General features: G+C 40.9%; 1 protein-coding gene across 2 annotated transcripts in view; it reads right to left on the bottom strand.

Moving 5' to 3' along the window:
- The window catches only part of LOC121515515 (protein inscuteable homolog), a 104,897-nt gene that overhangs the window by 15,838 nt on the left and 76,627 nt on the right, over positions 1 to 12,432 (bottom strand). For both annotated transcript variants that reach the window (XM_041796323.1, XM_041796324.1), the window contains exons 7-8: positions 11,462 to 11,587; positions 509 to 680 (exon numbers count right to left, since the gene is read on the bottom strand). In XM_041796323.1, coding sequence (XP_041652257.1) covers positions 509 to 680; positions 11,462 to 11,587 — 298 coding nt within the window. The remainder of the gene's footprint in view (positions 1 to 508; positions 681 to 11,461; positions 11,588 to 12,432) is intronic.

Raw genomic sequence — 12,432 nt, 5'->3', positions numbered from 1 at the left:
CAAAGACTCTTTTTTGGCAAACAGAACAGGAGGGCCTTACAATAATCTAACCGTGATGAAACAAAAGCGTGAATAAGGACCTCAGCATCCTGAAACAACAGAACTGGTCTAATCTTGGCGATATTTCTGAGGTGGAAAAAGGCCACTCTTGTCACCTCTTTTACATGAAAATCAAACTAAAGGGTCAAAGAGCACACCAGGATTCTTGACTCTGTCTTTGCAATGAATAACACAGTCACCCAAAGACAGAATGAAATAATCAAACAGATGATTAAGTCTAGCTGGTCCAATAATCAACAACTCTGTCTTAGCAGAGTTCAGAAGCAGAAATTTGTCGACAACCAGCTCCTAACAGTTGTAAGACAGGCCTCAGTTTTATTTTTAACTGAACTGATGGCATGTATTACTGTATATTCAAACTGGATATGAGTACAGTGTCATTACAGTCCCTGTTGGTGTAGTGGTCAGGTGAAGTCAGTGCTTAGCACACAGTGTTGCGTCTACTCACTGATAAGTGCGGTGACGATGTCATGCATGCTCTCCAGGAAGCTGGCGAGATGCTGAGTGGACGTGTGGTGAGGAGAAGTGATCTGAGCCACGACTGCCGCTGCCTCGGCCCTCGCTGCTTCCACGCTGCCCTCATCGGTCAGGATGTCTGCCAGACACAGGATCCCATCAACCTGTACATCAGATATCACACAGTTCACTCTCAGCACCAATGAATACATATTTAAATATTAGTTTAAGCTGCTGGAGAGGTGGAATTTTAAGGAGAACACACAGGATTCTGCATTCAAATAAAATCAAATGTTGCAGAAGTAATTAAATATATTGTTTTAATCAGGCTAAACAGAAAAATTACAGAAGTTTTGTGACGTTGGGTTTCCTGGGGTTTTAAAAAAAGCATTGAATAAGGCTTTTTAGGTTCTTAGAGAAGACTAGATTTCTTTTTATTGACTCAGTTTTACAGCTACATGCCTCTGTCACTGAGTTCTAGACTCTCTCTGAACATTTTGTTTCCAGGCTTGAGAAGAAAACCGCATCATCCCTGACCATCCAGACAGACGGGGAAGTGTCCGAGCTGTCAGCTTGGCTGGAACTCACAGCTCTGCCCGTAAAACCATCACAATTAAAACACAGCACTCAGATTTAATGGCCGCCTCCGAGGTGAATCTGCCACCTAGAAATTATTCCTGCTGGCAGGCGCCCAAGGCGAGAGCACCGGGTTCAGAGGGACGCCCAGACTTAAGGAAAAGCAGGATGTCTCCTTCTCGCTTATATTTAAAGAGAAGATATGTCACGAGCAAGAGGCTGTTATTTTGTATTTCTGTCTTTATTTTCATTTACAAGTTTGTGTATTTGAGTTGAGAAGCTTTGGCTGAGGATTAATGGAGATGTAAGACTGACATTCGCCCACTTGAGGGCAGTATTGCACAGTTCATACTCAATACAACTGCTGACTATGGATGTCTGCAGACATTATTTTTAAGTCTTGCAGACAAGATGAAAAACAGAAAACACCGAAAACTAGGACTAATGAAAAACAGAAAACACTGAAAACTAGGACTACCACCTGGAAGAAAGAAAGAAAGAAAGAAAGAAAGAAAGAAAGAAAGAAAGAAAGAAAGAAAGAAGTCCCACTAATAGTGGAATAGGGTTCACCTGAATGCAGTGAATGTTTTTCAAGTGAATGGAGCATAAAGACACCTGTGTCTGGAAGGTATTCCTGGTTACCATTACACCATGAAAACAAAGGAACACTCCAAACAACTCAGAGAAAAGGACATTGAAAAGTATAAGTCAGGGGATGGATACAAGAACATTTCCAAGGCGCTAAACATGCTCTGGAGTTCATCAAGAAATTGAAGTAATATTGTGTAAATCTGTGTAAATCTCTTCACCAGTCAAAGCTTTATGAGTGACAAAGAGAAAGCCACTGTTGTAGAAAACTCAGATTCAATCTGGACTAGAGTTCACCAGAAGGCATGTGGGAGACTCCATGGTCAAGAGGAAGAAAGTTCTTTGGTCTGATGAGACCAAAATGGGGATTTATGGCCATCCCCACTAAAGCACAGTGGTGGCAGCATTATGCTGTGGGGATGCTTCTCAGCAGCCGGCCCTGGAAGGCTTGTAGAGGTAGAGGATAAAATGAATGCAGCAAAATATAGGGATATTCTGGAGGACAGTCTTATCCAGTCTGCAAGAGAACTACAGCTTAGAAGAAGATTTATTTTTCAGCAAGACAAGCAGAGAAAACTACACAGAAATGGTATACAGATTTTGAGCAGTTTTGCAGAGAAGAATGGAGCCATATTGCAGTGTCCAGATGTGTAAGCCTGATTAAGACCAATCCACAGACTCAGAGCTGTGATTACAGCCAAAGATGCATCTACTAAATAGTGGCATGAAGGGGTGAATAAACTTGCAGTCACTTATTTAACATCGCATACTTTGATTTAATCAACATTACTTTGTAGAAACCTGTTTCCACTTTCACATTAAAAAGGTTTCTCGTCATTTTTTGTCAAAAAGCCAAACTATATTGAACATGATTGATTTATAAAAACCAATAAAAGGGAAAAGCATCCAAATGTTCCTGCAGCCAATTTCAAGTGGACACTTGTGCATTGGCTTTATTCCTCAAAAGTGGTTGCCAGTTGAGGGAACATGAGGCCTAATGAGCTTGACCTTTGACCTCCAGATGTAATCAGTTCATCCCGTAATCAGAGTAAACATGATTGCAGAGTTTGAAGAAAGTGTTCTAAGATACTGCGTTCATGCTTATAGCCCAGATGCATGGATAGATGGACAACCCTAAAATATAATCCTACTGGTCCTGGCAATTCACAGCAATTAGACAAAAAAAATCACAGTCCAATCTAAAATAAATTTACCTTGTTTCATCCTGAAATACATCTACCTTGATCACTTTAAGGAAGAATTAATGCATTTACTTATTTTATCATTTCGCTTTTTATATTTAATGTTTTTCTGTTTATCTTTAAAAAGTAAGACTATCCGAGCACAACTTTTCACTGTTTTTTTTTTCTTTTACTCCACTTAAATCAGCATTTTCTTCTGTACCAAAGAAGCATGATGTCTTTACATGTGTAAAGCATTGTTAGGGATAAAACTGCCTCTGTTTCTGAAAAAAGAGACTGATATTTGTGATCATCCTCCTCCGTCTCCTGCAGAATGAAGTTTTGGCTCTCGGACAGAGTGAAGCACACACACACACACCTGTCAGTCTTCTCCGCTGACGAGCATCAGCGCTCAGCTTCACAGGACCGTCCCCTATTTTTGTCTCTGTGGACGTCAGCAGCAGTGTGGCAGCGCGACCCACTGACGTGGAACAATCCACTCTCCACACCTCCCCTTCAGCTACCCTCCATCCCTCCACCAGTGTCCCTACCTGCACCTCCTCCTCCCTTAAAATAGGATATTCCCCAACTCCTCATTTAGCAAACACCGGATGTTTCTCATTCAGAGCCAATGCCAGATCACTTCTCTGCATTTTGAAGAGGAATGACAAAGTTTATGATGCCCACTCATGGGAAAGTTTTTGCTTGTTTCCATTCTGTCAATATCTGAGCTGCGTATCAGGATCAATGGCCTGTTGCATCAGCTACAGTTATGTTCTGTCTTAAGTTTGGCTGCCAGGTTCACACTGAACCCAGCGTCTAAAGTTAAGTCATTGGTTGCATCACAAGAAGTAAAGTTATTAAAGTACACATATGAAACTAATTATTTGACATCAGTCTGAAAGTGGTCACAAAGCTGTTGCTAAGGCTTTTAACCTGACATGCCAGATGGATTTGTTTCACACACCCATCTGGGAAAGCTTCAATGGGAAACGTTTCAGAAAAGGCAGAGGCTTTGAAAAAAAACTTGGAGTGTTATTGGATGAACATTCTGTCTGTCACATCTCTACAGGCCAATAAGAGCAACAAAACAAGTGATGTAGCTGCACGTGCGCAGCTACTGAGGAATCACGTGAACCATGGCGACTGTAGACAAGTACTCGACCATTGTCGTTTTTGAAAAGAAAACAGCTCACTGCTGTTCTTTGTTCTTCTTTTAACGAAGAAATGTTGATAAGTTCTGATAAAACTGGCGCTTTAGCAGCATCCACGCCAATCTCTTCCTCCATAACTGCACCAGCTCTTGCTGCTGCATGTTTATGTCACGACTCTGCTGCACCTGAAAGTACTGCCCCTCATTGCTGATTGGTCCTGTCACTTTCTAACCGGGCCCAAAGGGTTCAGATGGGAGCTTTGCAAGATGGATTCGCCAGTGAGAAACAAAGGAAACGGGCATATCCATCTGCTTTGCAAGGTTATAAGGCTTTGGGACTCCAACAAACCACAGTGAGAGCCATTATCCACAGATAGGGAAAACTTGCAACAGGGGTGAACCTGTTTACAAGTGGGTGGACATAATGTTGATGAAGCTGGGGATGTTGGGCTTTTTCCTCCATTCTTGCCAAAAAGTATGCTATGGTTGGCAACTTTTGAAAAGTGGGTAAAACTGGCCTCGCCAGTTCTCACCCACTTTTCAAAAGTTGCCAACAATGGACAGTCAACATGAGGGAAAGACTGTTGGTATAAACAAGAATGGTGAACCTTCCCAGGAGTGGCCAGCCATTTCCAAGGCTTTGGGAGTCTGGCAAAACATAATGAGAGCCATTATCCACAAATGGGGAAAACTTTGAACAGTGATGATCATCCTGATGATCCACGAGACTTCTGGGAAAAAAATGTTGTGGACTGACAAGAGAAAAGTTGAACTTTCTGGAAGGTGACCTGAACCTGAACCTGCATTTTTAAGTCTAGGAAGTGCTTCTTCCTGTTTGTTTTTATTTTTTAATCATTCCAATGTTATACTACTTATTATTCCCCTAGGCCCCTCCCTCTAAACTCTTTTTCCTCCTTAATCTCCTTCCTCCTTTCCTGAAGGGGTCACAGCTTGATGTTACGGCAGATTTCCTACCAAAGCTCTGTATCACAATGACCACTACATTTGACATTTCTTACACAGTATGTACAGTTTGTCAGATTTCCAACTATCCTTGAATAATTGTAGCACGGGCAGTGAATGCAAATGGGCATCCTTCTATTTTGAGTGCAGGGCTTTGTTGTACTACCTTGTACCACAGCATTTGTCTGTTTTTAGTATGACCATCTCCACTGACAGTCAGAATAAGAGTCAGGGCTCCTGACTGTCCAAAACAACCACTGTAAGGCTTTTAGAGAAGCTTAATCTCATGAAGATGTTTGTAGAAAACAAAATCGAAACATTATACAAGATTAGTCATGATATGGACTAATCTATAGAAGGCCTCACAGCTGACGATGCATATCAGAGCAAAAACCAAGCCATGAGGTCAAACTGGGACAGGATTGCTGCAAGGCACAGATCTGGGGAAGGCTACAAAGAAATTCTGCTGAACTGAAGGCTCCCGATGGTAAAGTAGCCTCCAGAATTTTCCAATGGAAGAAATTTGGCACAACCAAGATTCTTCCAAGAGTCAAACTGAGCAATCAGGGGGAGAAGAGCCTTGGTAAGAGAAGTGACCCAGAACCTGATGGTCACTTTTACCTAGCTCCAGAGATCCAGATTCCAGATTCTCTGGTCTGATGAAACCAGGACTGAACTGTTTGGCCTCAACATTATGTCTGGAGGAAACCAGGAACTACTCACCACCATGCCCAATACCATTCCAAAAGTGAAGCATGGTGGTGGCAGCATCATGCTGTGGGGGTGTTTTTCAGCAGCAGGGACTGGGAGACTGGGCAGGGTTGAAGGAAAGCTCAATGAAGCAAAGTAGAGATAACTTGTTCTGCAGCACTCAGGACCTCAGACTGGACTGAAAGTTCACTTTCCAACATGACAATGAACCTAAGCACACAGCCAGGAGTGGCTTAGGGAGAGTCAAGTGCCCCAGCCAGAGCCCTGACTTGAGAGGATTTGCAAAGAAGAACAGCAAAAAACATCCCCTAATCCAGGTGTGTAAATCTGCATTTCATTCAAAAAGACTGGAGGCTATGATTGTTGCCAAAGATGCTTCAACTAAGTACTGAGTAAAGGGTCTGAGTACTTATGCCAATCTAATATTTTTCTTTTTTCTTTTTAACAAATCTGCAAAAAATTCTAAGACTCTATTTTCACTTTGTCATGATGGGGTACTGAGTGTAGATTAATGAGAGAAAGTTTGTTGCTGAAACATAACATAAAACTTTGATTTTTTTGTCTAAGTTTTTTTGTTGAACTTCTCCTACAGATGTGCTCAGAATGGATGCGTCTCCCATTCACCGTGTTATGATTGCATAATGTTCCAGTGGGGGATGAAACTTTAAGTGTATCCACCAATGAGCAGCACAGATGCGTACCGTCCCCCTCTTCACTGACAGGTGTGTTTCTTAAGCCTGAGCGCTGACGGTGAGCGGAGCCTGACAGCGTCTCTCTGAGGACGGCGTGCTAATCTGAGGCGGACTTTTGCTTCCTGTTAGAGAGTTTTTACACTCGGATGATTCACGCTGTCCCAGCTGCTCTTTACGTGAACACAGACGCCGCTGTGGCTTCATTATTCACCACATTCAGGTTATATTTGTCTGTCTGTAAACGCTCCACTGACACAGGTGTGTCTGCTGTTTATTTAGGTGGAATTCTCCACAGAGAACAAACAAGGACAAACAAAGACGAATGGGTCATTAGCTGCCTTTAGCCAGGTTTCCCTTTTTCTATCACAAACACAGGCAGGGTCAGTCAGGTCTGCATGTTTGACCTCAGAGGTCAGAGGGTATTATATAATAACCTCATGTCTCTTTCTGTGCATCATTATGTCATCAGAACAAACATAAACCTAACATGAACATGCTGGTGTTCATCCCAGACCTCACACCTAAACTGATGACTGCAAGGGAGAATGGCAAAACTTTGTGGATGTTGTTGACGTGTTTTCAGGTAACTTTGCCAAAGTTTATAGTTTTCTAAAACAGTTCAGTTCCAAGCATTTTCATGCACATATGTGTGGGCGGCTGTGATTCAGCGGTAAAGTTGGTCAACCAGAAGACTGGGAGTTTGATCCCAAGCCTCTAAAGCCACATGTCAAGTCGCTTGGGTAAGACACAGACCACCAAACTGCTTCCACTGCTGCATCAGTGGCATGTAAATGTAGATGAATGGGATTAGAAAATACTTGGGACTGCAGACAAGATTTTCAATGTCAAAAGTCTATTATTATAATATGAAACAAATCCAACTAGTTTGAGACCAAGAGAGAGACTGGTCAGCAAACTCCAGACACTGTCTTTTGATTAATTGAGAAACACAAGAGTGCATGTACAAAATGACTCACTGTGGTCTAATAAGATCTCCAGTTAGTCTCAGGAATTCACTTTAACTTGCTTCGTTGTTAGCATGTACGCTACAATTGTTCCTTGCTATGCTTTACTTTGTGTTGCTGAAGCTTAGGGTAGTTTACTTCCTATTTAGACAAAAAGGCTGCTTTTATTTTGAAATTTTTTGGGTTGGTAAGAACATTAACTTGATCACTGAAAAAAACAACTTGATATGGATTGAAACGTAAACAAAAATATCTTAAAAGAAACACAAAAATAAAAAATGGCATTCTTGACAGAGGTCTGGCTGCAGACCGCAGATCTCAGACGCTCCCTCTTGCAGACTACTACTGTGGGACACCACATCTGTCAGGACATAATATGCTGGTACAATTTCCTGTTTCACAGGTTTTTTTCTTTTTAAATTCAACTTTATTCATAAAAAAGTATATAAGTTACATTCATTAAATAACCACATTGCAAACATTACAAACAAAACATTTCAGAAAAAAAAAACAAAAGGTCAAAGGTCTAATCTGGGAATAAATTATGTATAGACTCATTTTAGAAGTAGTTACGCAAGCGGTTTTTCTCTCTAGCTCTGCTAGCTTAAGCTAAAAGCTAAAGTAGCTACACTAGCTTCCTAGTTAATGGTACCTTGTTAAGCCAAGTTAGCTACATTAACATTTTAAAATGTGAGTTTAAGCAAATGTAGCTAATGCTAACAAAGCTAAGTAAGCTACATAGGTAACGTAGCTAAAGTAAACTGTATATATTATCTAAGTTAGCTTTAGCAAATGTAGCATAAGATCCTGTAGCTTATATAGCTTTATTGGGTTTAACTAAGTAGCTGTTTTTTAGGGAATAGTAAACAGATAAATGGCTGGTAAAGCTGCATTACCTGCATAGCTCATGTAGCTTTGTTAGCTTAATTAGCTTTAACCTTAGCTATGTTAGCTGCATTAGAGTGTTTTAAAGCTTTTTTTGTAAGGCAGGTTGTGTACTCCTTTATTAACCTCTTTTTTAATCAGGTTTTTCAGGTCAGGATTTTTTTTTTATTTTTGGTATTCTAACCTTTAACCTTAACCCATACCTATATGCAAACAGGAAGTTTAATCAGCCTTTTATTTTGAAAGTTTTTTGTGTTTATTTCCATCCTGACAGATGTGCTGTCTCACAGTAGTGGTCTGCAGCCAGAATGTCTTGGATTTCTTTTGGCTTGTCCACAGAACTGTCTGGTGTTTAAAGTGACATGAGACATTCAAAGATTCAGTTTTGACCTTCATTTAAATCACAGTCAGAACAGGAAGGTGCTAAAGTGAGTCATATCCAGCTACTGCACTGCTTTAGCTAAAGGGGAAAAAAATAGCACATGATTCATGCTAATTTTCAAACTGATTGAAAACCCTGATTTCAGACTTTAATGAATGCCTTAATGCTAACAGCCTTAATGCACATATAAACAGCAGCCTCTGCCATAATAGTGTGAATGTGGTTTAAATGGATGAATGAGGCCTGCAGTGTAGAAGGAGCTTTGACTACCATACAGGCTCATTTACCATTTACTTCATCCTCAAAATATTTTTTTGCGGCAGGCTGGTGGCTTTACTGGAATGACTATTGAGCCATTTTTACCAAAACCACACATCTTCCCAAAACACTGACAGGATAATGCCATTTTTAAGAAATAAGGAGAGAACTAACATAGTTTAAGACTTGTTCTTGTCTCAGAGACACTCTTTGAGGGATACGGAAACCGAGAAACCCTTTCTCTATTTTTTGGGGGGGTCTATTTGTTTTAAAAGATGCATGGAAAGTTTAAAGTTTAAGGTGGACTTCCTGTCATTGCTTTAAAAAACTGCTGTTACATTCATCACTTTGTTATTTGGAGATTTAGAACAAGGAAAAGTAGTTTAAACTGCTTCATTTTTTCTTATAGAAACTCTTTAGTTAAAATCATCTCTGTGTCCTGTTAACTTACTAACAAATGATTTAAAAAGTCTGATCATGACATCTGTATGCTGGTCAGCCTCACTCTGCTTGAATCATGGATGAGGTGCACACTTTTAATTTTAACAGGCTGGCTTATAACACTAGTGCTTCTCCTTAGATCAGCTTGCATGCAGTGTATCAGACCTACATGCAGATGAAAGCTGCAGCAACATTGACTGGTCAAGTTCAATGAGAAACTTGACAGTAGCATCAACTTTTTATTGAACTCTGATCAGCTTATCCTTAAATTTGCATTCGGGTGATTGGACATGCATGCATGCGATTGCTCTGAAGATTAAAGTGGCTTTACAGGTATATTTATTGTTGCAGGATTTGCAGCATATACCCTGTGAACCTTTTGGTGATCCACTGAGGACTGCAGCTGGACCCTCAGTGTTTTGGTTAAAATTATCTCAAGCATGGCGATTAATAATAAACCATCCACAAACTCTTAACATGAAAATAATCGACTGTGTTCAGGAAACTGGTCTTTTTATTTGAGTAACCAGCCCCATTAGCACAGCCCCAAGATAGTGTCTGTTTATTTATAGTTTGAAAAGTGAATGACTTTGTCGTCAGAACAAACAAAAAAAAAAGCGTTGTTTTCATTCAGCTCAGCCTCGCCCTGCTGCCATTGTTGGCACTCATTCACCAGTGAAAATAAACCATTCTCCCAGTCAAAACACAGTAATGAAACCCGTCTGATTGTGTCCAAATGTAGACACCCGATCTCATGCTGCTGATCTAAGCGAACACAAAGTGGACTACAGGGAGCCTTACTGGGAGAACTGAGTGTTTATTTAAGATTCCTGTTATCACATTTTCTCTCTCTCTGTCTGGATCTGACACACACACACATACACACACACACAGATATTTTTCTTTTGATTGAATAATTAGGCTGCACTCCTTTCATACTTTGTGATCGCTTTTGTTATCGACACCAGGGTGTGGTTTCACATAGCCAAACAAAAAGGATGACTAAGGCTGGGATATTTTCCATCAGATATACACTCAGGAGCCACTTTATTAGTTACACCTTGTTGTTACAAGGTTTGACCTCCTTTAACCTTCAGAGCAGACGTGACTGCAGCAAAAGTGGGCTTTCCCTCTAAATGCATCACAAATTTAAAAACCTTTAAGATGAAATATCAGTCAACAGAATATTTTCCCAGAAGTCTTTGGGATCATCAGGATATTTTTAAGTCAAATGTGAAACGAGCCTTTGTTTTATTTTTTTATATTTTGGTCAGTAGTGGTTTTGGCCTCAAAACTCTCCCATGGATGCCATTTTTGCCCAGTCTCTTTCTGATTGATGAATCATGAACCCTGACCTTAACTGAGTCAGGTGAGGCATGCATGTCTTTATATGATGTCCTTGATTCTTTTTTGACCTCCTGGATGAGTCGTCAGTGTGTTAGAGTCATTTTGGTAGCCTGGCCACTTCTGGGAAGGTTCCCCACTGTTCCAAGTTTTCTCCATTTGTGGATAATGGCTCATATCATGTTTCGCCTGAGTCCCAAAGCCACTCCTGGGAAAGTTCACCACTCTTATTTATACCAAAAATCTTTTCCCTCATGTTGACTGTCAAAATAGTTGGCAACTTTTGAAAAGTGAGTAGAACCGGCGAGTTCCACCCACTTCTCAAAAGTTGCCAACTATGGCCTACTTTTTGGCAAGAATGGAGGAAAAAAGGCCCCAACATTCCCAGCTTCACCAACATTCCAACTTGTAAATGGAATGCAGGTTCACCACTGTTGCAAGTTTTCCCCATCTGTGGATAATGAGTCTCAGTGTGGTTTGTCGGAGTCCCAAAGCATTAGAAATAGCTTTGTCAGCATTTTCAGTCTGATAGATGTTACTGACTTTGTTTCTCCATTGCTCTTGAATTTCTTTAGATGGTGCCATGATGTGTTGCTTTTTGAGATCTTTCAGCCTACTTCAGAACCAGCCTACTGTCCGACAGGTTCTATTTAAGGGATTTCTGGATGCAACAGGTCTGGCAGTAATCAGGCCTGATTATGGATAATGAAATTGAACTCAGCTTTCAAAAACTGCATTTTGTATTTACTTGGGCTATCTTTGCTTCTCTTTCTCCTCCCTAACGTAACTCAAACGGTCATGTTTACCTTGTCCAGCTGGTTGATGCCCTCCTCCACGCAGCAGATGGACGCCACAGTCCTCAGAGCGTGAGCGTAAAGCTCTTTGAAGCGGTCCTGTCTGCAGATCTTAAACAGGGCGACTACAGCTCCTTCCTGAGGACAAAGACAAAGAATACTTAATGTTTGACAGAACAAACTACAGTGCTTAGAGAGACTGTCGTCATGGTGAGTTTAGACCCTTTCTTCGTCAAATGTCTTTAAAAACATAAAGCTACATTCTTACTTTTGAATCAGAGACTTTTATAAAATCCTTCTCAAGTAAAACAGTTTATGTCTCATAAAGATTTTTCTTTTGTCTTCTTCATGACTCTCTCTGTTTCTATTTTTGTTCTGAATCATAACAGAGGACTGAAAAGGTTGTGGGTTTGGGAAAGAAAACTTCCAGAGAACTATTCTGACGCTTTCCTCAGGCCTAACTTCAGACCTTTAGATTATACACCACACGTCACAATGAGCCCTTGTCTTTGAGCTCACATGATTGTGCAGGGTGACGGATCAAATTGCTCCTTGCTGGACTCTCCTATGGGAGCCAAAAGGTCCTGCAGAGCAGAGCCAACAGCAGCACGCTGCTTTTAAAGAGTCCAGGAGACCCCAAATGACCGATGGATTTGGCCGGCTTTGCTTGGCGAGCCTGCCAACCACAGAACCCATCAAATAGCTCACACAATCCATCACGTCAGATAACAGCAGCCAAAATATACATATTTCATGAATGGAAAACACTGAGCAGAAAAAAAAGATGATTTGCGGTAATAGGCAGGCATTTTCTGTGAGATTATGCCGGGTGTAAACAAACAAAAATAGCTCCTGTGTTGGCTCGGCATCCACACTAAAGCGCCTCTCTGACAACAAACACTTGCAGGTACTGAGTTGTGTTCAGTGTGCAGATAGATAGAATTACCAGGAGGAAGACGAAGCCTGTAATACCCACCATTATC

Source organism: Cheilinus undulatus, linkage group 9 (assembly GCF_018320785.1).
Source record: "Cheilinus undulatus linkage group 9, ASM1832078v1, whole genome shotgun sequence".
NCBI classification, from domain to species: domain Eukaryota; kingdom Metazoa; phylum Chordata; class Actinopteri; order Labriformes; family Labridae; genus Cheilinus; species Cheilinus undulatus.
Note: the sequence above shows the minus strand (reverse complement) of the source record. Positions and strands in the feature narration are given on the sequence as shown.